The 27,871-nt window shown below is 40.8% G+C and overlaps 2 protein-coding genes and 1 long non-coding RNA gene across 7 annotated transcripts in view; 2 read left to right on the top strand and 1 right to left on the bottom strand.

Moving 5' to 3' along the window:
* Positions 1–27,871, bottom strand: part of si:dkey-191g9.5 (rap1 GTPase-GDP dissociation stimulator 1) — a 95,694-nt gene that overhangs the window by 53,991 nt on the left and 13,832 nt on the right. The window contains exon 1 of one of the 2 annotated variants that reach the window (XM_035399551.1): positions 18,385–18,664. The exons of the other annotated variant lie outside the window; for it this stretch is intronic. Within the exon in view, the coding sequence (XP_035255442.1) occupies positions 18,385–18,388 (4 nt within the window). The 5' untranslated portion in view covers positions 18,389–18,664. Of the gene's footprint in view, positions 1–18,384; positions 18,665–27,871 lie in introns of those variants that run through there. 2 annotated transcript variants of the gene reach the window in all.
* LOC118217628 lies at positions 1,528–26,453 on the top strand. Of its 4 annotated transcripts, XR_004763244.1 has the most exons (5): positions 1,573–1,861; positions 2,115–2,141; positions 3,498–4,865; positions 4,957–5,173; positions 5,775–5,955. XR_004763244.1 is itself a non-coding variant. In XM_035399556.1 (3 exons), the coding sequence occupies exons 1-3, from the start codon at positions 1,859–1,861 to the stop codon at positions 26,360–26,362; spliced, it is 972 nt and encodes a 323-aa protein (XP_035255447.1). In that variant the 5' UTR covers positions 1,537–1,858; the 3' UTR covers positions 26,363–26,453. The 4 variants fall into 4 exon arrangements, 2 of the variants coding, with proteins under 2 accessions (XP_035255447.1, XP_035255446.1); XR_004763245.1 differs by lacking the exons at positions 3,498–4,865; positions 4,957–5,173; positions 5,775–5,955 and adding an exon at positions 12,837–12,873 and having other exon boundaries at positions 1,528–1,861; positions 2,115–2,253; XM_035399556.1 differs by lacking the exons at positions 3,498–4,865; positions 4,957–5,173; positions 5,775–5,955 and adding an exon at positions 25,421–26,453 and having other exon boundaries at positions 1,537–1,861.
* On the top strand, positions 15,037–17,309 carry LOC118217633. Its single transcript, XR_004763248.1, has 4 exons — positions 15,037–15,741; positions 15,833–16,144; positions 16,329–16,501; positions 17,101–17,309. It is a non-coding gene; the product is annotated as an uncharacterized LOC118217633 (long non-coding RNA).

The following is a 27,871-nucleotide window of genomic DNA, read 5'->3' as shown; positions in this document are numbered from 1 at the left end:
CCCAGTGAAACTCCTCGCTGTCAGGTGAAAAAAAGCGGCTGACAACTCCACATGTATCGGAGGCTGGCATGTGGTAGTCTACACCCTCCCCAGACCGACAGAGGATAGCGCATTGACCAGGACTGTGATTCACACGGGGAATTGGTATAATGACTAAATTGGGGAGAAAATGGCAACAAAACAAAAAAAAAATCACTGTTCTGTTCAAAAATTTCAAGACACTGAAAAAAATACATTGAATGTGTAGCTGGCAAGGACATGTATAAATTTGATGGTAATACTGCCAGATAATTTGAATAACGTACATGAATAACAGTCTGAATTGTACATTGGCAGATGAGCCAGTGTCTTTTGTCGAAGCATTCTTCATAGCAGTCACGTTATAGAAAATGAATGAAATAAATTAAAAGGGCTTAACTGAGCAAACATTTTATGAATTAATTTTTTTTTTTTAAATAGGCCTGGGTCCACATATCCTGTCTCTGATCTCGTGTCAAACTGAGCAGACGTTTTATTAATTAATTAAAAAAAAAATAGGCCACACTTTCTTAAAAATTGCTCAAGTAAAAATAGGAAAAACGGCCACCTGATCTGAGAAGTCTCGATTTCTGCTGCCACAGGCTATGGATCCAGCCTGCCTTGTGTGAACAGTGCAGGGCAGTGGTGGCAGTGTAACGGTGTCTGGGATGGTTTCTTGCACACATCAGGCCCCTTATTACTAACTGAGAATCACCTGAACGCCTCAGCATACCAAAGCATTGTTGCTGACCATGTGCATCCCTTTATGGCCACAGTCTACCCTTTTTAAAATGGATACATCCACCAGGATGATGTGCCATATCACACAGCAAACGTCATCTCAAAGTTTACTCCAATGGCCGACACAGTCCCCAAATGTCGATCCAACAGAGCACCTTCGGGATGAGGTTGTACTTTACTTGTACACCAAGTTTTATGGAATGCTTTCCATGGGTTGCTTTAGCATTTTCTGACTTCGGCAAAGGAAGCATCGTCGCGTCCTTCTCTGAAGTGAGCGAACGAGGTGGGATCGTGTTTTTATTTTCTTCATCCATTAACCAATTAGAACATTCCCTGTCATGGCAGCAAGTTATTCCCTCACAAGGAGATAATTGCACAGCAAAGGAAGGATGAGCTCATTTTAAACGTTTTCAAACACAGACAAACACGAAAACTTTTAGACTCTGATAGTTTAGGGACATTTCTTTCAAAACTTCACTGCATGCCACTGAACTCCATAAACAAGCCACAACACGCCACAGGTACTTCATATTTTAGTAAATTTTTTTTCCATTGTATCACGCCATTCCTATCACACATATTTTCTGTGCCTCAGTGAACGTATCATTTCATTTTCGATTTCTTTGCTACCCCAGTGGTTACTGTAAAGGTGCATCTAGTGGGACCAGAAATGCCTGATCTGTAGCTCCTGAAACATACTTACCTCCGTGTACACCAATTTTTACCCTGGAAGGAAGAGGGGGAGTGGTGTGTGTGCGTGGGCGAAGTTTGAGTGACAGCCAAATGCTTTTATTATTGTTTGACATGATACATTTAAAAATATGTTTTACGATCATAAAAATTTTTAAGTAAAACCATTTTCTGTTAAAGCATCCAGAAAAGTTGTAAGAATTAAAATCTTTTGCTTGTATTTTGATATAGTGGGCTTTCCAGGTTTAAAGGAGTGGAATAGGTGTGGTTACTAGGTTATGTAGGTTTCTAATTCATTGGCCAGCGTAAACAAATTATTCTGTCTCCACCCCTCTGTATTGTTTCAGTGAGTAGATAAAAGCGTCCACACACTCATCACACTTTCGGAAATAATCCATCAGAGGTAAAAATGGTAAGTCTGAAGCTTTTTATTTCAAGCAACAAATGTTTGTTGCACTCAGCCAGAACATTCTTGCCTAGACAGTGAATACATTTGAAATTGTATTTATACTAGTATTTTAAAATATTGTATCTGACCTTGCAATAATGTTAAACTAAAATGTTCAATACAAAATCAAAGTTGTTGTAGGCTATTGGAGAATTTGTCTCCGTCTGTTTTGAAATCATTCTCCATAAAAATGCCTTACTTTGACATTTTTTTCTAGACTGAGGAAAAGGTGTTCAACAATCTGGTAAGCTATTTATGTGATTTTAATAATACTGAAAATGATGAAATGTGGCCATTTGCATTTCACAGTATTAAGATTTAAACAATTATTCATAACACGAGAAAAACATCTGAAGGTTGCTCTGTCAGTGATTCGCAGCGATTTAGAGTTTAGAACCAGTTTAAACCGATGTTGTCCGCAACAGGTCACGTGGTCTGGTAAACTCGACTGCTGTGTCTTCAGAACCTGTGGTTTAAAACACGCCTGCATTTTCGCCTAATCCCCGTTGCTGTGTCTTGCTGAAATCACTAGAGTGACCTCTACTGGCAGTTAACTGAGGTTTAAGTTAAACCTGCTGCACACATGGTTTAACCAAGGTTTAAAGAGAGATTTCTATATATATATCTGTATGTTTTATATTGGTAGGGTAAATTCATTGTAGGCTAGGTGACTTGTCAGAGGATATGCTGATTTTAATAATAATATAAAAATATGCCAGAATTGTCCTTTAAGTTATATTTGGCCTATTTATTGTATTGTATTATTTATTGGCCTAAATACAGTTCTTTGTATTAAAAGTATAGGCTATCAGCAATCGACTAAATATTTGTGAGAATCAAAAGTGCAAATTAGCAACGTTAAATTACAAGATAGTATGTGTAGGCCTATTGGTCCATGCTACAATTCAATCTTCTGACTTCCCTTAGCAAACAGTGAAATTCCTATACAGGAAAGAAAAGAAAAAAAACGAACAAACCGAGAACAAATTTCAGTTTCCTCATTTTCTGTGGCATTTTCTATGTGACGTTAGAAACGGACAATGATTATGAGATGTTCCTTTCTATCACTCCTTTTGGGCAGACCTTAAGGTCATTTTATGGTATTTCTGGTTTGAATGCGATCCAGCGGTGGTTCAGCTGAACCGTATTTGTTTTGACAGAGCAATCGCTTAAACCCGTTCTAAACCGCAGCTAAGCTATTCAAATGCTAACTGACAGAGCAACAGCCCCATTGAGTTCAACAAAAAAAAGGGGTGTAGGGGAGATATTCTGACTAGCTTAATGCTATGGACCTATGTGTCTGAAATGAAGTTAAATTTAATTAAATTGAGTGTTTCTACCCTGGTAATAGGCATTTTTTGGACTATATTGTAGTCTAAAAAGAAAATTTCATAACACAACATAATAACAGAATGTGAGAATTACAGGGTTCTAAGTGACATTTTTCATAGACAACAGAAATACATATGCAAGGTCTGTCCATAAATGATGTAGATGAATGCCATCTTTACCATTTTTATTTATTCAAATTAATCATGTTTGTACATTTAATGCATCATATAGAAACAAATCTCACCGTGATTTCTTTTTTTTTTTTTAGGCTCAAAACCAGGATTTAAACAACTATATTATTTCCTTGATCAATCTTACCCAAGATGATCCTCATACATCATTGTTTTTATTGTCACATCTTGAAAAAAATATAAAAAGTCTAAAAAACTGTTTTAATATTATTGAAAAAGATTTTGACCCTATTGGGTTTATCGTTAAACTCAAATACAATGGAGTTTCAAAAGGCAAGATTCTATCACAGTGTTTTTATGCACATGAGAGGCTTGTTTTGACAACCTGTCACTCAACTGGTATTGACTCTGACTTAATTTTTGCTTTCTTTCCATTGAAAGATGATACCTTAATTTACAAACTTAATTCACGTCCCACTTACTATTCCGAAAAAATCGATTATGCATTCTTTGAACTGCCAGCGGATGCTTTTGTCCCTTGGGAAAGGGGATTGTTGACAAAAATTACAGGGGAGCCGTGTGTCGGCATGCCAGTCTATGTCAAAACCAACCAGGATTTTAACCAAGTTCATTTAATGAATTCGACTGTAATAGAAACCCCCATAGAAATGAAAAATTGGGTTCAGAGATCAGAATTTTTAATTGACCAAGTTGGTACTTCTGGTGATAGTGGTGCCCCAGTTTTCAATGAAAACAATTGCATTGTGGGGATTTATCGTGGAGACATTAGTCTTAACCAAATTCCACTGACTGGGAAATGCATTAACATCACAGACATCTTGGTAGATAAAAAAAAAAAAAAAAAAAATAGAAAGTGGTTTCCAACTATCTATGAAAAAATAATCTCCTTTATCTTGCCTTTCTTAAAAATTCCATGCAGTTTCGGTCCCTTCAGCAGACGGCAGAGAGACTGAAATATCTTTGTATAAATATCTTTGGTTAAGGTGCTCTGCCTGTGCTTCAGCGCCCAGATCCCCACAGCTGGAGCTGGCTGGCTAAGATTGCGCATGTGCAGCCCACTAAACCAGGCGTGCACAACCTGGGCCATCTTCAACCATTGACATCTTCAATATGCACTCTCAGTCTTTGGCTGTAGTCGGTGCTCATTAAATCAGATCGCAAAACACAATTTGTTCATATAGCGCCTTTCATGCAAGATTGCAATACAAATTCGTTCACATAGTAAAGATAAAAAGATCCATAAAAAGCTGCAACAACACTGAAAACATAAAAACGATAAAACGACATAGATAGGAGCTAACTGAATATATAACAGCAGAAGTTGGCACAAAACCCCAAAAACAGGATCGGCCCCTTTTGTGCACCCCTGCACTAGAGTAACGCCACCTCAGTCATTTTTACCTCTGCTGGAGGACTTTCCCCGGAAAGAAACGCCTGCCCCCACGTTAGCCTGTGTGAGCGCGGGTACCATCAGCCAGGCCAGGGTGAGTTCACTCCAGCTGCCGTCCTCAGCACCACTGCTGGTCACCCCACTGTGACAGAGACACATTTAAACCCACTGTATGTGCATTCCAGAGCGACGGGATCTGTTTCCGTGGAGACCATTTTCACCATTCCAGAGTGACGGGATCCGTTTCCGTGGAGACCATTTCCACCCTCTCCTGAGTGAGGAGATCCGTTTTCGTGGAGCCATGTGTTCGCCTGTGAGGACTGAACATGTGGCTGTGACATCACTTCTCTGAGATACAACAAGGAGGAAGTGGATAACTTACCAAAGAATCCCAAAACACAGGTGATTATTTGGGTATTTATTTTTATCCGTATCCAGGGTGATTACAAGACCACTCAGAGTTGCAGTATAAATGATCTGTAGTGTAGTGTTTTTCCAGCTGGGTCCTGTGGCCACCTGTGTGTGCTGGTTTTCTTCCTAACCACAAGTTAGGAAAAAATTAATTCTTCTTTGAATCTTTCAATGTCTATTATAAATTGTTGTACAATATATTATATATTATTATTCAGTGATTTAATGGGGGGGGGGGGGGGGGGGGGGGGGGGGTAAACAGGGCATTGTTGTAAATGAGCATGTGTGCTCAGTCAACCAACCCTGGCCTGTACAAATAGGCTTAATTAAAAGGAGTGTGGACACCTGGTCACTGAAACTATGTCAGCCAGAGAAACTTGCATGAAATTACTTAAATGTCTATTTTCAGTCATCTGATAAAGAGTTTTGCACACGTTTAATGTAGTTTCTAAATCACTGATGCAAGCTGTTACTCTACCACATAGTGTAGATCAGTATATCACAGTGTGTGGTACATGCAGTGGAAGTTTGAAACACTGAGCTCTAGATTTTATCATGACCCCTCTAATTCTGTCCTCCTTTCCTGTCACAGGAACTCCACACGGAACAAGCACATGACATCACAGACCCAACGCATGACATCACAACCAGGATGGCAACATCTGGACGACCAGGCTGAGACTACAGGAACCAAGCTGAGAACATCATAGCAGGCTCACATGGGGACAAGCTTTCTTTCCGCCCTTTCCCTAACACCCCCCACTCCAAAAAAACCCCACCCTCCCCCCCCCCAAAAAAAAACTCCAAAAAACCCCCCCCTCCCCCCCCCCCCCCAAAAAAAAACTCCAAAAAACACCACCCTCCCCAAAATAAAAATAAAAAAAACAAAAAACAAATAAAGTCTAAATGTGTTTTTGTGTCAAGCTACTGCTACTTGCCAGTTTTCCTTTCCCGTAAAGATTTTGGAATGGCATCTGTAAAGAGAGTACAGAAGTTCATCTATTTAGCCTCTCCAGTAGTTCATTGATGTGAGCATGCTCTTAAGTTAATCTGCTCAAGGAAACATACTGTTGCTGAACAAGTTGCTTTGGAGTAGTAGTGTATTTTCTTGCTTTAGGCCACAAACTCACCAACATTCCCTGATACCTGCCATTGTAAAGCCAGCAGGTTATAGGAAATCTTTGTCAGTATCTAAAATAACCTCTCACACAAAAAGACAGTCTGGCCAAATCTAAAACATACACTGAAACTGAAATAATATAAAATAATTTACAGAAAATAAGCTATCCCTTAAAACCAATAAAATGAGGTACTGTGAAGGAAACGGTAATCACGTGAGTTGTTACTGACATTCATTCAGGAGCCTGCTTGATTAGCGTATTTGCAGAGATTTTGTAATTATTATATCTGGCGCCATCTTGTGGATGTTTTGTTAGGAGTCTACCGCATTCTTCCAGCAGGTGGCAGTATGGCACTATGCAGATTCACTGTTTTCAGTGATAACCACAAACTCTTCAGTACAGCATGTGGAAGAAAAGTGGGGTCAGCTGTAGAAAGCAAGTAGCTGAACACCTACGGCATATTTTCTGGCAGTTTGTCATTTCCTCCAGAATTGTTCTGAGCAACTTAAAGCTCCTGATCTTCAGAGGGAAATAGAGAAATAACACTCCTCATATACAGTATATCAGTACTTCTATGGTGAAGTCACTGCAGATGTTAGTATCGTCCAGTGAATTGTGTGCGAATGTGACGCCTTTAGCTTCGACATTACTGCTATTTGTGTTTTCTCCCTACAGCACTGAGGGATGTTTAATTTGAGCTTTGTGTCAAATCTATGCATCAATCTTATCTTCAAATAGGCCTTTCTGCTTAATGAGATGAGACAACTGCAAATCAAGGATGGCCGTTAACTGCAGTCATGTTTCTAGCCACTAGGTGGCAGTAAAAATCCTCAAAACCCTATTTGTCAGTGTGGTGACAAACCGGAAGGAGATCAGAGACAACCGCACACACGGCAGAGACAAGCGTAAACACCAAAACCTACGGCAATTATCGTAAAACAATATCTAGTTAAGGACAACGACACATATTGTGTTACTTTCAGGACGGTCTGTGTTTAAAAGTCTCCCTTTGCAACACATGAATTTGTTTGTTTGTAACACAGAAGTGGTAACTTTGACACAAAAATGTGTTGAAATTAATACAAAAGAGGCAACACAAAAAGTGAGTTGGGCATAAACACAGCGTGTGTTGCAAACTTAATATATGTGCCTTTGTAGCCCGACCGTTCTCGTTTTGGAGGAAGTTTTCAGATGAAATCGCAACGAGTAGATCTGGGAATGACTACTGACCCACAGAGGAGGCCACACTGAAGATGTAACCAGATTACTACTAAAGTAGATGCATTAAATATGTATTGAATAAGTATATTCAGAATTACACAGCCATACACTCCCTCGTTCAGAGGAGTCTACTACAGGAGCCAAAGAGGAAGGCCAATAACAGAAGAACAGTCTTTACAATAAATCAGAAATTCATATTGAAACAAGAAACAAGTGAACTTCAGTAATTTGTAAATACGTGGGTTAGTGGAGTACATTTGACGGCATTGTGGAGACGCTGTACGAAGTACAAAAACAAAAAAGGTTTGTGAAAGGTTCTCTGGCAGAAAAGCTTCACACAAGCTTCTCTCAAAGACTGTTTCCCCTCCCGTCTCTTCCGTCCGTCATTATCCAATCATGTTAAAGCATTCGTTCTCAAAGCCATGCACAGGGGCAAAGTGGAGACCTGGGGTTTTGTGTCCCGTGTTTCGAGAAATAGAAAGCTAGCATTCTTAGATTGTAAAAAGGAAGGGAGAGGGCCAGCATATTTCATAACTGTAAAATAAGGCATAATTAAAAAAAATGTCTGCATGACTGGTATGACCGCTCTTTATAGGAAGCACAGTGTTGGTGCAGAAATCAAAAGTGAGAGATTTTTCCGTCATAATGAACCTTAAGAAGTTCCTGTTCCTGAAGTTCCTGAAGTGTTCTTCAGAAAAGCGCTCTGTTCTGTTACTTCAAAAAAATCACTGTTCTGTTGCTTCAAAAAGTTCAAGACACTGAAAAAATACATTGAATGGGTAGCTGGCAAGGACATTTATACATTTTATGATAATACTGCCAGATAGCATGAACTGACATAGGAATAATTTGAATAATGTGCATGAATAATAGTCTGAATTATTCACTTGCAGATGAACCAGTGTCTTTTGTCGAAGCATTCTTCATAGCAATCACGTTATAGAAAATAAATGAAATAAATTAAAAGGGCTGAACTGTGTCACAGTTCTGCCTAAGAAAAGCAGTATTTCCCCATAGTTTTTGTCCTGTTTTGCGCTCCTTAGTTTTGTCTTCCTCATTCCTTTTGTAAATTGTATTGTATTATTGTTTGCACCTGTCCCTAGTTGACTTTCCCGTTAGTGTCTGTATATACGTTGCTCTTATTCCTTTGTTCCCTGCTCGGTCTTTTTCTCAAGCTCCTAGCCCCTCGTGTACCCCTTGCTGTTCATTGGTCCCTCGATTTCCTCGCTCTCGGTGTCCTCTGTTTGTGGTTTGTGCTAGTTCTTGTTTCTAACTTTTGTGTTTCCTATTTTGTTATCCTTATCCAAGTGTTTTGTCATTTTGTCCTAGTGTCTATTTCGTGTTTCGTTCAGGTTTGTTGTTTTATGTTTCTTTGTATATATCTTATAGGGGCGATAGGGGCGACATAGCTCAGGAGGTAAGACCGATTGTCTGGCAGTCGGGGGGTTGCCGGTTCAAACCCCACCCTGGGCGTGTCGAAGTGTCCTTGAGCAAGACACCTAACCCCTGACTGCTCTGGCGAATGAGAGGCATCAATTGTAAAGCGCTTTGGATAAAAGCGCTATATGAATGCAGTCCATTTACCATTTACCATATCTTGAAAACATCTTTGTAAATATTTCTAGTTGAACTTGAACTTGTAAATACTTAGGCACAACCACAATAAAATCACTTTTGCACTATGTTCGCCTCAGAGTCTGCCTCTACGCCTGGGTCCACATGTCCTGTCTCTGATCTCGTGTCAAACTGAGCAGACGTTTTATGAATTCATTTTTTTTTTAAATAGGACACGCTTTCTTAAAAATTTGCTCGCGTAAAAATAGGAAAAACGGCCACCTGATCTGAGAAGTCTTGATTTCTGCTGCCACAGGTTATGGATCCAGCCTGCCTTGTGTAAACAGTGCAGGACAGTGGTGGCAGTGTAACGGTTTCTGGGATGGTTTCTTGTACACATTAGGCTCCTTATTACTAACTTAGAATCATCTGAATGCTTCAGCATACCAAAGCATTGTTGCTGACCATGTGCATCCCATTATGGCCACAGTCTACCCTTTTTAAAATGGATACATCCACCAGGATGATGTGCCATATCACACAGCAAACGTCATCTCAAAGTTTACTCCAATGGCCGACACAGTCCCCAAATGTCGATCCAACAGAGCACCTTCGGGATGAGGTTGTACTTTACTTGTACACCAAGTTTTACGGAATGCTTTCCATGGCTTACTTTAGCATTGTCGGACTTGTAGTCACGTATAACGCAAATGTCTTCGGCAAAGGAAGCATCGTCGCGTCCTTCTCTGAAGTGAGCGAACGAGGAGGGATCGTGTTTTTATTTTCTTCCTCCGTTAAACAATTAGAACATTCCCTGTCATGGCAGCAAGTTATTCCCTCACAAGGAGATAAGAGCACAGCAAAGGAAGGATGAGCTCATTTAAAAAGTTTTCAAGCACACACAAACATGAAATCTTTTAGACTCTAATAGTTTGGGGACATTTCATTCAAAACTTCACTGCATGCCATTGAACTCCACAAACAAGCCACGCCACATGTATTTCATATTTTAGTTTTTTTTTTCCATTGTCTCACGCCATTCCTATCACATCTATTTTCTGTGCCTCAGTGAACGTATCATTTCATTTTCGATTTCTTTGCTACCCCAGTGGTTACTGTAAAGGTGTATCTTGTGGGACCAGAAATGCCTGATCTGTAGCTCCTGAGACATACTTACCTCTGTGTACACCAATTTTTACCCTGGAAGGGAGAGGGGGAGTGGTGTGTGTGCGTGGGTGAAGTTTGAGTGTCAGCCAAATGCTTTTATTATTGTTTGACGTGATACATTTAAAAATATGTTTTGCGATCATAAGAATTTAAAAGTAAAACCATTTTCTGTTAAAGCATCCAGAACAGAGCCAATGTTGTAAGAATGAGAACAAACACAATTGGCGGTGTTCGCGGGTGGGAAGCCGGTGAGGGTATGAGTCCTGATTGTTGCATTAGCGACTCCTACTGGTTGGTCGGGGAGCCAGTTAAGCAGGGAGGGGATCTGGGGGAGATAGCATGAACCTCCACGTGCGTTACGCTCTTCCAGTGAAACTCCTCGCTGTCAGGTGAAAAGAAGCAGCTGGCAACTCCACATGTATCGGAGGCTGGCATGTGGTAGTCTACACCCTCCCCAGACCGATAGAGCATAGCGCATCGACCAGGACTGTGATTCACACGGGTAATTGGTATAACGACTAAATTGGGGAGAAAATGGCAACGACAACAAAAGAAATTGCTGTTCTGTTCAATAATTTCAAGACACTGAAAAAAAATACATTGAATGTGTAGCTGGCACACATTTGATGATAATACTGCCAGATATTTTGAATAATGTACATGAATAATAGTCTGAATTATACAATGGCAGATGAACCAGTGTCTTTTGTCGAAGCATTCTTCATAGCAGTCACGTTATAGAACATGAATGAAATAAATTAAAAGGGCTTAACTGAGCAAACATTTTATGAATTAATTTTTTTTGAAAATAGGCCACACTTTTCACTTAAAAACTGTGAAAACTGGAAAAACGGCCACCTGATCTGAGAAGTCTCGATTTCTGCTGCCACAGGTTATGGATCCAGCCTGCCTTGTGTGAACAGTGCAGGGCAGTGGTGGCAGTGTAACGGTGTCTGGAAAGGTTTCTTGCACACATTAGGCCCCTTATTACTAACTGAGAATCACCTGAACGCCACAGCATACCAAAGCATTGTTGCTGACCATGTGCATCCCATTATGGCCACAGTCTACCCTTTTTAAAATGGATACATCCACCAGGATGATGTGCCATATCACACAGCAAACGTCATCTCAAAGTTAACTCCAATGGCCGACACAGTCCCCAGATGTCGATCCAACAGAGCACCTTCGGAATGAGGTTGTACTTTACTTGTACACCAAGTTTTATGGAATGCTTTCCATGGCTTACTTTAGCATTGTCGGACTTGTAGTCACGTATAACGCAAATGTCTTCGGCAAAGGAAGCATCGTCGCGTCCTTCTCTGAAGTGAGCGAACGAGGAGGGATCGTGTTTTTATTTTCTTCCTCCGTTAAACAATTAGAACATTCCCTGTCATGGCAGCAAGTTACTCCCTCACAAGGAGATAAGAGCACAGCAAAGGAAGGATGAGCTCATTTTAAAAGTTTTCAAACACAGACAAACATGAAAACCTTTCGACTCTGATAGTTTGGGGACATTTCCTTCAAAACTCCACTGCATGCCATTGAACTCCACAAACAAGCCACGCCACATGTATTTCATATTTTAGTTTTTTTTCCATTGTCTCACGGCATTCCTACCACACCTAGTTTCTGTGACTCAGTGAACGTATCAGTTCATTTTCGATTTCTTTGCTACCCCAGTGGTTACTGTAAAGGTGCATCTAGTGGGACCAGAAATGCCTGATCTGTAGCTCCTGAGACATACTTACCTCTGTGTACACCAATTTTGACCCTGGAAGGGAGAGGGGGAGTGGTATGTGTGCGTGGGCGAAGTTTGAGTGACAGCCAAATGCTTTTATTATTGTTTGACGTGATACATTTAAAAATATGTTTTAAAAATTTAAAAGTAAAACCATTTTCTGTTAAAGCATCCAGAACATAGCCGATGTTGTAAGAATTCAAATTTATTACTTGTATTTTGATATAGTGGGCTTTCCAGGTTTAAAGGAGTGGAATAGGTGTGGTTATTAGGTTATGTAGGTTTCTAATTCATTGGCTAGCGTAAACAAATTATTCTGTCTCCACCCCTCTGTATTGTTTCAGTGAGTAGATAAAAGCGTCCACACACTCATCACACTTTCGGAAATAATCCATCAGAGGTAAAAATGGTAAGTCTGAAGCTTTTTATTTCAAGCAACAAATGTTTGTTCCAGTTCAAGCATTCAGCCTGAACATTTTTGCCTAGACAGTGAATGTACTGTAAGCAGTAAAGGATTTCATTTGAAATTGTATTTATACTAGTATTTTAAAATATTGTATCTGTCCTTGCAATAATGTTGTTGTAACAGGAGACTAAAATGTTCAATACAGAATCAAAGTTGTTGTCTGCTATTGGAGAATTTGTCTCCGTTTGTTTTGAAATCATTCTCTATAAAAATGCCTTACTTTGACATTTTTTTCTAGGCTGAGAAAAAGGTGGTCAACGATCTGGTAAGCTATTTATGTGATTTTAATAATACTGAAAATGATGAAATGTGGCCATTTGCATTTTATAGTATTAAGATTTAAAGTTTAAACAATTATTCATAACACAAGAAAAACTTCTGAAGGCCTTACTGAGGGTGTTGCTCTGTCAGTGCTCCGCAGCGATTTAGATAGAGCAGCAGTTCCCAACCGGTGTGCCGTTTGGCGAGGTCAGGTGTGCCGTGTGAAAAATCCTTTAAAAAAAATTTTTATGTTGGTAATGGTGTTTAATTTTATGCTTTTGAGAGTGGTGTGCCATGAGTTTATGTAAATTTGGAAAGTAAAAAGGTTGGGAAACGCTGCTTTAAAGTTTAGAACCAGTTAGAACCAGTTAGTTGTTGTGTTGTCCGCAACAGGTCACGTGGTCTCGTAAACCTGTCTGATGTGTCCTCAGAACCTAATACCCACCTGCATTTCAGCCTAAGCCTAACCCCCCTGTTGCTGTGTCTTGCTGAAATCACTAGAGTGACCTCTACTGGCAGTTACCTGAGGTTTAAGTTAAACCTGCTGCACACATGGTTTAACCAAGATTTAAAGAGAGATTTCTATATATATATCTGTATGTTTTATATTGGTAGGGCAAATTCATGTAGGCTAGGTTTTGTGACTTTTCATAGGATATGCTGATTTTAATAATAATATAAAAATATGCCAGAATTGTCCTTTAAGTTATATTTGGCCTATTTATTGTATTGTATTATTTATTGGCCTAAATACAGTTCTTTGTATTAAAAGTATAGGCTATCAGCAATCAACTAAATATTTGTGAGAATCAAAAGTGCAAATTAGCAACGTTAAATTACAAGATAGTATGTGTAGGCCTATTGGTCCATGCTACAATTCAATCTTCTGACTTTCCTTAGCAAACAATGAAATTCCTATACAGGAAAGAAAAGAAAAAAAAACGAACAAATTTCAGTTTCCTAATTTTCTGTGGCATTTTCTGTGGGACGTTAGAAACGGACAATGATTATGTGATGTTACTTTCTATCACTCCTTTTGGGCAGACCTTAAGGTCATTTTATGGTATTTCTGGTTTGAATGCGATCTAGCGGTGGTTCAGCTGAAAGCGTACTTGTTTTGACAGAGCAATCACTTAAACTTAGCACTAAACCCATTCTAAACCGCAGCTAAGCTAGTCAAATGCTAACTGACAGAGCAACAGCCCCATTGAGTTCAACAAAAAAAGGGGTGTAGGGGAGATATTCTGACTAGCTTAATGCTATGGACCTATGTGTCTGAAATAGTTAAATTGAATTCAGAGTGTTTCTACCCTGGTAATAGGCATTTTTTGGACTATATTATAGTCTAAAAAGAAATTTTCATAACACAACATAACAGAATGTGAGAATTGCAGGGTTCCAAGTGACATTTTTCATAGACAATAGAAATACATCTTTATGTTCAGACCTTGCATATGTATGTGAATGCTATCTTTACCATTTTTATTTATTAATATACAATTTAATGTTTGTACATTTAATGCATCATATAGAAACAAATCTCACCGTGATTTCTATTTTTTTTTTAGGCTCAAGACCAGGATTTAAACAACTGCATTATTTCCTTATATAATCTATTTGAAGGTGTAATTGAAAGACTATTTGAAAGTCTATTTGAAAGTCTATTTGAAGGTGTAATTGAAAGACCTTCTGAAAGTCTATTTGAAAGTATATTTGAAAGTATATTTGAAAGTCTATTTGAAAGTCTATTTGGAAGTCTGTTTGGAAGTCAATTTCGAAATCTATTTCGAAGTCTATTTCGAAGTTTATTTGGAAGTCTATTTCAAAGTCTATTTCAAAGTCTATTTGGAAGTCTATTTGGAAGTCTATTTGGAAGTCTATTTGGAAGTCTATTTGGAAGTCTATTTGGAAGTCTATTTGGAAGTCTATTTCGAAGTCTATTTCGAAGTCTATTTCAAAATCTATTTCGAAGTCTACTTGAGTTTATTTCAAAGTCTATTTCAAAGTGAAGTCTAATGTAAATACCTACCCGAAATTTGAATTTGAACTTCATTCAATCAATGCGACTGATGTTACGGCTGGCTCGACTGGCCGCAACAAACAAAGTCCAGATGCATCAAAAACAAGACAGAAACTGATCTAAAAACAAACCCAGACATTTATTAATCTAAATTACAAACAAAAACACACAAAGTTTACAAAACTAAAAGGTCTTTTTTTTTCTTTCTTTAAATTACTATACAAAACTAAACAAAAAATAAATACCAAATGTCCACAAATTGTCCAGAGAAGTCTGCCGCTGTAGGGTACTGTGTGTCTGCGCGCGTCGTCCTCGCTGCCGCAGGGTAGTGTGTGTCTGCGCGCAGCCTCCTCGCCGCCGCAGGGTACTGTGTGTCTGCGCGCAGCGTCTTCACCGCCGCAGGGAAGTGTCTGAATGTCCACAGTGTTGGAAGTAGGATGGTAGATCCCGGACGAGCCCCCATTTTGTTACGGCTGGCTCGACTGGCCGCAACAAACAAAGTCCAGATGCATCAAAAACAAGACAGAAACTGATCTAAAAACAAACCCAGACATTTATTAATCTAAATTACAAACAAAAACACACAAAGTTTACAAAACCAAAGCTCTCCACACAAATCACAAACCCCAAAAGAAAATCTCCCCTGTACATTGAGCCCAGTGACATCTTCAAGATGCACTCTCAGTCTTTGGCTGTAGTCGGTGCTCATTTAATCAGATCACAAAACACAATTTGTTTATATAGCGCTTTTCATGCAAGACTGCATGAAAAGCAGCAGCAACACTGAATACATAAAAACGACAAAACGACATAGATAGGAGCTAATTAAATATATAAGAGCAGAAGTTGGCACAAAATCCCAAAAACAGATCGGCCCCTTTTGTGCACTCCTGCACTAGAGTAACACCACCTCAGTCATTTTTACCTCTGCTGGAGGACTTTCCCCGGAAAGAAACGCCTGCCCCCACGTTAGCCTGTGTGAGCGAGGGTACCATCAGCCAGGCCAGGGTGAGTTCACTCCGGCTGCCGTTCTCAGCACCACTCCTGGTCACCCCAGTGTGGCGGAGACAAATTGAAACCCACTGTATGTGCATTCCAGAGCGACGGGATCCGTTTCCGTGGAGACCATTTCCGCCATTCCAGAGTGATGAGATCCATTTCCATGGAGACCATTTCCACCGTTCCGAAGTGATGAGATCCATTTCCAAGGAGACCATTTCCGCCATTCCAGAGTGATGAGATCCATTTCCAAGGAGACCATTTCCGCCATTCCAGAGTGATGGGATCCACTTCCATGAAGAACATTTCTACCATTCCAGAGCGACGAGATCCATTTCTGCGGGGACCATTTCCACCATTCCAGAGTGACGAGATCCATTTCCGTGGAGACCAGGACGACATAGCTCAGGAGGTAAGACCGATTGTCTGGCAGTCAGAGGGTTGCCGGTTCAAACCCTGCCCTGGGCGTGTCGTAGTGTCCTTGAGCAAGACACCTAACCCCTAACTGCTCTGGCGAATGAGAGGCATCAATTGTAAAGCGCTTTGGATAAAAGCGCTATATAAATGCAGTCCATTTACCATTTTCACCATTCCAGAGTGACGGGATCCGTTTCCGTGGAAACCATTTCCATCCTTCCATGAGTGAAGAGATCCGTTTCCGTGGAGCCATGTGTTCGCCTGTGAGGACTGAACATGTGGCTGTGACATCACTTCTCTGAGATACAACAAGGAGGAAGTGGATAACTTACCAAAGAATCCCAAAACACAGGTGATTATTTGGGTATTTCTTTTTATCCGTATTTAGGGTGATTACAAGACCACTCAGAGTTGCAGTATAAATGATCTGTAGTGTAATGTTTTTCCAGCTGGGTCCTGTGGCTACCTGTGTGTGCTGGTTTTCTTCCTAACCACAAGTGTAAAAATGAATTCTTCTTTGACTCTTTCAATGTCTATTATAAATTGTTGTACTACATATTAATATTATATATTATTATTCAGTGATTTAATGGGGGGGGGGGGGGGGGGGGGGGTAAACAGGGCATTGTTGTAAATGAGCATGTGTGCTCAGTCAACCAACCCTGGCCTGTACAAATAGGCTTAATTAAAAGGAGTGTGGACACCTGGTCACTGAAACTATGTCAGCCAGAGAAGCTTGCATGAAATTACTTAAATGTCTATTTTCAGTCATCTGATAAAGAGTTTTGCACACGTTTAATGTAGTTTCTAAATCACTGATGCAAGCTGTTACTCTACCACATAGTGTAGATCAGTATATCACAGTGTGCGGTACATGCAGTGGAAGTTTGAAACACTGAGCTCTAGTTTTTATCATGACCCCTCTAATTATGTCCTCATTTCCTGTCACAGGAACTCCACACGGAACAAGCACATGACATCACAGACCCAACGCATGACATCACAACCAGGATGGCAACATCTGGACGACCAGGCTGAGACTACAGGAACCAAGCTGAGAACATCATAGCAGGCTCACATGGGGACAAGCTTTCTTTCCGCCCTTTTCTCTTCCTTTCTTTTTCCTGTCCTTTAATAAAAGGACTGGAAATGTAATAAAACTACAAAGTCTAAATGTGTTTTTACTTCGTCAAGGTACAGCTACTTGCCAGTTTTCCTTTCCCGTAAAGATTTTGGAATGGCATCTGTAAAGAGAGTACAGAAGTTCATCTATTTAGCCTCTCCAGTAGTTCATTGATGTGAGCATGCTCTTAAATTAATCTGCTCAAGGAGACATACTGTTGCTGAACAAGTTGCTTTGGAGTAGTAGTGTATTTTCTTGCTTTAGGCCACAAACTCACCAACATTCCCTGATACCTGCCATTGTAAAGCCAGCAGGTTATAGGAAATCTTTGTCAGTATCTAAAATAACCTCTCACACAAAAAGACAGTCTGGCCAAATCTAAAACATACACTGAAACTGAATTAATATAAAATAATTCACAGAAAATGAGCTATTCCTTAAAACCAATAAAATGAGGTACTGTGAAGGAAACGGTAATAACGTGAGTTGTTACTGACATTCATTCAGGAACCTGCTTGATTAGCGTATTTGCAGAGATTTTGGAATTATTATATCTGGCGCCATCTTGTGGAAGTTTTGTTAGGAGTCTACCGCTTTCTTCCAGCAGGTGGAAGTATGGCACTATGCAGATTCACTGTTTTCAGTTATAACCACAAACCCTTCAGTACAGCATATGGAAGAAAAGAGGGGTCTGCTGTAGAAAACAAGTAGCTGAACACCCACGGCATATTTTCTGGCAGTTTGTCATTTCCTCCAGAATTGTTCTGAGCGACTTAAAGCTCCTGATCTTCAGAGGGAAATAGAGAAATAACACTCCTTATACATTACATTACATTACAGGCATTTGGCAGACGCTCTTATCCAGAGCGACGTACAACAAAGTGTATAACCATAACCAGGAACAAGTATGACGAAACCCCTAGAGAGAAGTACCAGTCCAAGTGCAGGGAACAACCGCATAGTTCAACTTGGACCCTGAAGGTTAAACTGATTAACACTAACAACGGGAACGGCAACAATGCAGTCTATGGAAAAAATACAAGCAGCAGTTAAGACAGTTAATGCACCTAAGTCACCTACGAAACAGCTGCCTGGTTTGTTTTGTCACTCACCCATTACTGCAGCCGGCTGTAGACTGCAGGCTCTCCCTGTGTGTGTGTGTGTGTGTGTGTGTGAGTGGGTGTGTGCTTGTGTGTGTGTGTGTGTGTGTGTGTGCGTGTGTGTGTCTGAGCAAAAGCAATGAGCAACCTTCAGGCCAGGCTTGCTCCTACTCCCAGATCTGCTCCCATGAGCTGCACCGCCGGTGTCTCCTCCTGTACTCGGACTCTGCTCTCTCTCTCTCTTTCCCTCTCCCTCTCTCTCCCTCCCTCTCTCTCTCTTCCTCCCTCCCTCCCTCTCTCTCTCTTTCCCTCTGGCTCTCTCTCTCCTGCTCTCTCTCTCTCCCTCCCTCCCTCTCTCTCCCTCTGGTTCTCTCTCTCCTGCTCTCTCGCTCTCTCGCTCTCTCTCTCTCTCTGTCTCTCAGTCACCCTGTTTCACCCCCTCCCTCTTTTCCACACTCCCACCACCACCCCCCCCCCCCCCCCCCTCCACTCCCACCCCACACCCCACCCCCTCCTCTCTGGCACTTTCTTCTCAACACTGTCTCTCTCCCTCTCACACTAATACACTCCTAAATCCTAAATCTCCCCAAAGCTCTTCAGTCAACAATTAGCCTCTTGAAGAATCCGTGGCTGTAGCGCACCCCCCGGTGAGAAGCTAAATGGTGAAAGGGTGACAGAGAGTATCATTCACCTGCCCAGGGCCTGGTTAGGATAGTACCTCTTTCTGAGCTGAAACATGATATACATTTGACAGGCGTATATGGGACCCATGCTCACTTTTTATATTTAATATTATATTAATATTAAGGGTCAAGTGGTTTTACTCACAACATGGCCATTTAACAGTATGACAACGGCTGTTTTAAAGAGCATTATTATTATTATTTTTTTTTGCAACCAGGTTTTAACTAGGAATGCATTTATGCCCTGTGTAGAAAGCATTAAGTGTATAGTATCATGGTTGGATGTATAGCAGGTGAAATTGAAATTAAGCGCTTGTATAATGACAAAGACATCAAACGCCTCCCTGTGAGCAGTTTTGGATATGGGGTTTCGGATGGGATTCTCAAGTAATTCAATCCGTCAAATATTTTTGCTTTAAATGTGTTGTAATAGACAACTCCTTTCTGAAAGTGCATCCAATAAAAAGAAATGTGTGTGTAACTCATTGTTCAATATATCCCCTGGTGTGCTTCGCATACTAAGAGAAAAGAAGGCTCTGATGCAGAATTAATTCATGTAGCAATCCCCAAGAGATAAAGAGAGCAGCTGCCTTGAGTTACAAAAACTACAATTACATTAAGATGACTGCGATTTGAAATGCACGTAAAAATGTATAGTAATCTGATGTACCAGTTTAATAATCCAAAATATACACAGTTGGCTTTTCCCAAAGGAAAGAAGATGTTTATACCCAGTAAATTTACCGAAGTTAATGAGGGCATATTAAATATGTATTTCTGTTAGGCTATTATGAAATTATGAATGTTAATTATTGCAAAATTATTATTAGATATGACATTATTATTTCGGTATTTCACAGTTGGCTCCCCTTGACTTAATAAAGATCTCTATTTTACTGCTATTTGTGTTTTCTCCCTACAGCACTGAGGGATGTTTAATTTGAGCTTTGTGTCAAATCTATGCATCAATCTTATCTTCAAATAGGCCTTTCTGCTTAATGAGATGAGACAACTGCAAATCAAGGATGGCCGTTAACTGCAGTCATGTTTCTAGCCACTAGGTGGCAGTAAAACTCCTCAAAACCCTATTTGTCAGTGTGGTGACAAACCGGAAGGAGATCAGATACAACCGCACAACGGCAGCGACAAGCGTAAACACCAAAACCTACGGCAATTATCGTAAAACAATATCTAGTTAAGGACAACGACACATATTGTGTTACTTTCAGGACAGTCTGTGTTTAAAAGTCTCCCTATGCAACACATAAATTTGTTTGTTTGTAACACAGAAGTGGTAACTTTGACACAAAAATGTGGTGAAAGTAATACAAAAGAGGCAACACAAAAAGTAAGTTGGGCATGAACACAGCGTGTGTTGCAAACTTAATATATGTGCCTTTGTAGCCCGACCGTTCTCGTTTTGGAGGAAGTTTTCAGATGAAATCGCAACAAGTAGATCTGGGAATGACTACTGACCCATAGAGGAGGCCACACTGAAGATGTAACCAGATTACTACTAAAGTAGATGCATTAAATATGTATTGAATAAGTATATTCAGAATTACACAGCCATACACTCTGTCGTTCAGAGGAGTCTACTACAGGAGCCAAAGAGGAAGGCCAATAACAGAAGAGCAGTCTTTACAATAAATCAGAAATTCATATTGAAACAAGAAACAATAAGTAAACTTCAGTAATTTGTGAATCAGTGGGTTAGTGGAGTACATTTGACGGCATTGTGGAGACACTGTACGAAGTACAAAAACAAAAAAGGTTTGTCAAAGGTTCTCTGGCAGAAAAGCTTCACACAAGCTTCTCTCAAAGACTGTTTCCCCTCCCGTCTCTTCCGTCCGTCATTATCCAATCATGTTAAAGCATTCGTTCTCAAAGCCATGCACAGGGGCAAAGTGGAGACCTGGGGTTTTGTGTCCCGTGTTCTGAGAAATAGAATGCTAGCATTCTTAGATTGTAAAAAGGAAGGGAGAGGGCACAATTAAAAATAAATAAATAAAAAAAATCAGAGGCGTGTCTGCATGACTGGTTTGACCACCCTTTATAGGAAGCACGGTGCAGGTGCAGAAATCAAAAGTGAGAGATTTTTCTGTCATAATGAAATTTGAGAAGTTCCCGCCGCACTAGACACACAAGAGTCGAGCATTCTTCAGAAAAGCGATCTGTTCTGTTACTTCAAAAAATCACTGTTCTGGGGACAGTGGGATCTGGGGGAGATAGCGTGAACCTCAGCATGCGTTACGCTCTCCCAGTGAAACTACTCGCTGTCAGGTGAAAAGAAGCGGCTGGCAACTCCACATGTATCGGAGGCTGGCATGTGGTAGTCTACACCCTCCCCAGACCGACAGAGGATAGCGCATTGACCAGGACTGTGATTCACACGGGGAATTGGTATAATGACTAAATTGGGGAGAAAATGGCAACAAAACAAAAAAAAAATCACTGTTCTGTTCAAAAATTTCAAGACACTGAAAAAAATACATTGAATGTGTAGCTGGCAAGGACATGTATAAATTTGATGGTAATACTGCCAGATAATTTGAATAACGTACATGAATAACAGTCTGAATTGTACATTGGCAGATGAGCCAGTGTCTTTTGTCGAAGCATTCTTCATAGCAGTCACGTTATAGAAAATTAATGAAATAAATTAAAAGGGCTTAACTGAGCAAACATTTTATGAATTAATTTTTTTTTTTTTAAATAGGCCTGGGTCCACCTATCCTGTCTCTGATCTCGTGTCAAACTGAGCAGACGTTTTATTAATTAATTTTAAAAAAAAATAGGCCACACTTTCTTAAAAATTGCTCAAGTAAAAATAGGAAAAACGGCCACCTGATCTGAGAAGTCTTGATTTCTGCTGCCACAGGCTATGGATCCAGCCTGCCTTGTGTGAACAGTGCAGGGCAGTGGTGGCAGTGTAACGGTGTCTGGGATGGTTTCTTGCACACATTAGGCCCCTTATTACTAACTGAGAATCACCTGAACGCCACAGCATACCAAAGAATTGTTGCTGACCATGTGCATCCCTTTATGGCCACAGTCTACCCTTTTTAAAATGGATACATCCACCAGGACGATGTGCCATATCACACAGCAAACGTCATCTCAAAGTTAACTCCAATGGCCGACACAGTCCCCAAATGTCGATCCAACAGGGCACCTTCTGGATGAGGTTGTACTTTACTTGTACACCAAGTTTTATGGAATGCTTTCCATGGCTTACTTTAGCATTGTCGGACTTGTAGTCACGTATAACGCAAATGTCTTCGGCAAAGGAAGCATCGTCGCGTCCTTCTCTGAAGTGAGCAAACGAGGAGGGATCGTGTTTTTATTTTCTTCATCCGTTAAACAATTAGAACATTCCCTGTCATGGCAGCAAGTTATTCCCTCACAAGGAGATAAGAGCACAGCAAAGGAAGGATGAGCTCATTTTAAACGTTTTCAAACACAGACAAACATGAAAACTTTTAGACTCTGATAGTTTGGGGACATTTCTTTCAAAACTTCACTGCGTGCCACTGAACTCCATAAACAAGCCACAACACGCCACATGTACTTCATATTTTAGTTTTTTTTTCCCCATTGTATCGCACCATTCCTATCACACCTATTTTCTGTGACTCAGTGAACGTATCATTTAATTTTCGATTTCTTTGCCACTCCAATGGTTACTGTAAAGGTGTATCTTGTGGAACCCGAAATGCCTGATCTGTAGCTCCTGAGACATACTTACCTCCGTGTACACCAATTTTTACCCTGGAAAGGAGAGGGGGAGTGGAGTGTGTGCGTGGGCGAAGTTTGAGTGTCAGCCAAACAAGCCTTTTATTATTGTTTGACGTGATACATTTAAAAATATGATTTGCGATAATAAGAATTTAAAAGTAAAACCATTTTCTGTTAAAGCATCCAGAAAAGAGCCAATGTTGTAAGAATTCAAATTTTTTACTTGTATTTTGATAGTGGGCTTTCCAGGTTTAATGACGTGGAATTGCTAGGTAACGCAGGTGTCTGATTCATCAGCGTAGTCTAAGCAAATTCTGTCTCCACCTTCTATTTGCTTCCTTGAGTATATGAAAGCGCCCACACGCTCACCACGCTCACACAGTCCGACAGAGGTACAAATGGTAAGTCTGAAGCTTTTTATTTCAAGCAACAAATGTTTGTTCCAATTCAAGCATTCCGTCTGAACATTTTTGCCTAGACAGTGAATGTACTGTAAGCAGTAAAGGATTTCATTTCATTTGAAATTGTATTTGTTGTAACAGGAGACTAAAATGTTCAATACAGAATCAAAGTTGTTGTAGGCTATTGGAGAATTTGTCTCTGTCTGTTTTGAAATCATTCTCTATAAAAATGCCTCACTTTGACATTTTTTTCTAGACTGAGGAAAAGGTGGTCAACAATCTGGTAAGCTATTTATGTGATTTTAATAATACTGAAAATGATGAAATGTGGCCATTTGCATTTCACAGTATTAAGATTTAAAGTTTAAACAATTATTCATAACACAAGAAAAACATCTGAAGGCCTTACTGAGGGTGTTGCTCTGTCAGTGCTCAGTAGCAATTCAGAGTTTAGAACCGGTTTAAACCGGTGTTGTCCGCAACAGGTTACGTGGTCTGGTCTTCAGGTCTTCAGAACCTGCGGTTTAATCAGAGACTGTAAAAAATATGGACAGTGATACTGTGACGTCATCCATTGACTCTCCGTGGATCTCTAAAACACGTTTTGAAGCTCAATGGCGGGCGCGGCCACGTTGTCGATTTGGTGCCAAAACCATAGAGTTAAGCGGTCTTGTGATTTTTACAATATGATTGACAGTCCGATGCAGAAAAGCCCATCAACCTGAACGAATGAACAATTGCAGAACGAACTGTACAACATGGTAGTGCCCCCTTCATGCCCAGTTTCAAGTCCCTAGATTATTGTTGTAAAAAGTTATAAGCATTTGAAATTTGTGGCCAAATTTAGTTTTTTTTTTTTAAATACCAGTTTCTCTGCCATCTTGGAATGAATCTCCTAGCTGTTAACACTATAGGGAGACATGCACCATACACGTACATTGGCAATCAGACTCACGGTTTATTAGAAGAAACTTTTTATAGGTTTTGCCAAATTTTCTGCAGGAAAATCCATCATCTTTATGGGTCTTTGAGGCATATTTGTTCCTCATGAGGAATGATACAAGTACACCTGCTTTCATGAATTTTCATCAAACGGGGTGGAAATGCCAGCATTTTGAAATTTGCATTTTGAATCGGTTACTATAGCGCTACCTATGGACGAATCATGGTCATTCTTTCTGGCATAGTTACTCATGGTCTCAAGTCTCGACCTGGTAATTTATATTATTATACAAGGACTTTTTGAGTTATTTGACCAAGTCCAGGAAAAGAATAATAATAATAATAATAATAATAATAATAATAATAATAATAATAATACCAACAAAAACAATAGGGGTCCCCTAAATATGCCAGAATTATCCTTTAAGTTATATTTAGCCTATTTATTGTAGGGAAAAATACAGTTTGCATTAAAAGTATAGGCTGTCAGCAATTGGCTAAATATTTGTGAGAATCAAAAGTGCAAATTAGCAGCCTTAAATTACCTATTGGTCCATGCTACAATTCAATCTTCTGACTTCCCTTAGCAAATAGTGAAATAGTAGCCTACACAGAAGAAAAAAACTGACTAACCAAGAACAAATGTCAGTTTCCTCATTTTCTGTGGGACGTTAGAAACGGACAATGATTATGAGATGTTCCTTTCAATCACCCCCTTTGGGCAGACCTTACGGTCATTTTATGGTATTTCTGGTTTGACTGCGATCTACCTGTGGTTCAGCTGTACCCGTGTTTTTTACAGCGCAGTCACTTAAAGGTGCAGTGTCTTATGAATGTTATATTCCATTTCTGCCAAGTCCGTTCCGCTAGGTGCCACTAAATTCTACACACTGCACCTTTAAACTTAGCACCAAACCCGTTCTAAACCGCAGCTAAGCTAGTCAAATGCTAACTGACTAGGGGAGATATTCTGAGATATTCTGACTAGCCTAATTCACATGTTTCTACTCTGGTAATAGACATTTTTGGACTATATTATAGTCTAAAAATAAAAAATCATAACACAAAATAATAACAGAATGTGTGAATTACAGGGTTCTAAGTGACATTTTTCATAAACATAGCAAGGTCATTGCAAACATGCAAGGTCTGAACATAAAGATGTAGGTGAATGCTATCTTTACCATTTTTATTTATTCATATACAAATTAATCATGTTTGTACATTTAATGCATCATATAGAAACAAATCTCACCGTGATTTCTTTTTTTTCTTTCTTTTTAGGCTCAAGAACAGGATTTAAAGAACTGCGTTGTATCCTTACTCAGTCTTACCAAAGATGATCCTCGTACATCATCTTTTTTATGGACATATCCTGAAAAAAATATAAGAAGTCTAAAAAACTGTTTTGATCTTACTGAAAAGGCTTTTGACCGTATTGGGTTTATCGTAGCCATTCTAGCCAATTTCACTGGACTCAAAACATCACAATGTTCTTATGCACTTGGTAAGCGTGTCTTGACAACATATCACTCAACTGGTATTGACTCTGAATCCGTTTTTGCTTTCTTTCCATCGAAAGATGATATCTTAATTTACAAACTTAATTCACGTCCCGTTTACTATTCCGAAAAAATCGATTATGCATTATTTGAACTGCCAGCGGATGCTTTTGTCCCTTGGGAAAGGGGATTGTTGACACGAATTACAGGGGAGCCGAAGGTCGGCAAGGAAGTCCATTTCAAAACCTACCGGAAATTTAAACAAGTTAATTCAACCCGTGCGACTGTAATAGAAACCCCCATAGAAATTAAAAATGTGGTTCAGAGATCAGAATTTTTAATTGACCAAGTTGGTACGTTTGGTGATAGTGGTGCCCCAGTTTTCAATGAAAACGATTGCATTGTGGGGATTTATCGTGGAGACATTGTTCTTCCTAACCAAATTCTACTGACTGGGAGATGCATTAACATCAAAGAAATCGTGGTAGATTTAAAAAGAAAAAGCCCAGCAAAATTGTGGGAAGATTTCATCCGACGACAGGGAGATGCATTAACATCACAGACACAAAGGCCTTCTGACGTCATTATAGAAATCGAAAACGAAAAAACAGAATTTCAGAGAAAGCCGTTTTCAACTATTTATGAAATAATAATCTCCTTTATCTTGCCTTTCTTCAACATTCCATTCGGTTTCGGTCCCTTCAGCAGAGGGCAGAGAGACTAAAATATCTTATAAATATCTTTGGTTAAGGTGCTCTGCCTGTGCTTCAGCGCCCAGATCCCCACAGCTGGAGCTGGCTGGCTAAGATTGCGCATGTGCAGTCCACTATGGTAAATGGTAAATGAACTGCATTTATATAGCGCTTTTATCCAAAGTGCTTTACAATTGATGCCTCTCATTCGCCAGAGCAGTTCGGGGTTAGGTGTCTTGCTCAAGGACACTTCGACACACCCAGGGCGGGGTTTGAACCGACAACCCTCCGACTGCCAGATAATCGCTCTTACCTCCTGAGCTACGTTGTCCCACTAAACCAGGCGTGCACAACCCGGGCCAGCCTGTGAGCTGGTTTTTGTTCCAGCCATTTGCCTTAATTTTAGTTTTTTTCTGACAGCTCAATGAACTACGCTGATTCACTCCTGTACATTGAGCAGTGACATCTTCAAGATGCACTCTCAGTCTTTGGCTGTAGTCCCGCCGGAGCCGCCCGCCCTGTCCGCCGTTTCGCAGGAGCGGCCTGCTCGGTCCGCCGTTTCGCAGGAGCTGCCTGCTCAGTCCGCCGCTCTGCAGGAGCGGCCTGCTCGGTCCGCCGTTTCGCAGGAGCGGCCTGCTCGGTCCGCCGTTTCGCAGGAGCGGCCTGCTCGGTCCGCCGTTTCGCAGGAGCGGCCTGCTCGGTCCGCCGCTCTGCAGGAGCGGCCTGCTCGGTCCGCCGTTTCGCAGGAGCGGCCTGCTCGGTCCGCCGTTTCGCAGGAGCGGCCTGCTCGGTCCGCCGTTTCGCAGGAGCGGCCTGCTCGGTCCGCCGCTCTGCAGGAGCGGCCTGCTCGGTCCGCCGTTTCGCAGGAGCGGCCTGCTCGGTCCGCCGTTTCGCAGGAGCGGCCTGCTCGGTCCGCCGTTTCGCAGGAGCGGCCTGCTCGGTCCGCCGTTTCGCAGGAGCTGCCTGCTCGGTCCGCCGTTTCGCAGGAGCTGCCTGCTCAGTCCGCCGCTCTGCAGGAGCGGCCTGCTCGGTCCGCCGTTTCGCAGGAGCTGCCTGCTCAGTCCGCCGCTCTGCAGGAGCGCCCTGCTCGGTCCGCCGCTCTGCAGGAGCGGCCTGCTCGGTCCGCCGTTTCGCAGGAGCGGCCTGCTCGGTCCGCCGCTCTGCAGGAGCGGCCTGCTCGGTCCGCCGCTCTGCAGGAGCGGCCTGCTCTGCCTGCCGTTTCGCAGGAGCGGCCTTTCTTTCCACCCTTTCCCTAACACCCCCCCCCCCCCAAAAAAAATAAATAAATAAATAAAAAAAACAAATAAAGTCTAAATGTGTTTTTACTTTTGTCAAGGTACTGTTACTTGCCAGTTTTCCTTTCCAGAAAAGATTTTGGAATGGCATCTGTAAAGTACGGAAGTTAATCTATTTAGCCTCTCCAGTAGTTTATTGCAAGAGCATGCTCTTAAATTAATCTGCTCAAGGAGACATACTGTTGCTGAACAAGTTGCTTTGGAGTAGTAGTGTATTTTCTTGCTTTAGGCCACAAGCTCACCAAC

Source organism: Anguilla anguilla, chromosome 18 (assembly GCF_013347855.1).
Source record: "Anguilla anguilla isolate fAngAng1 chromosome 18, fAngAng1.pri, whole genome shotgun sequence".
Classification (NCBI taxonomy): Eukaryota; Metazoa; Chordata; class Actinopteri; order Anguilliformes; family Anguillidae; genus Anguilla; species Anguilla anguilla.
This window is presented reverse-complemented; position numbering and strand designations above follow the sequence as displayed.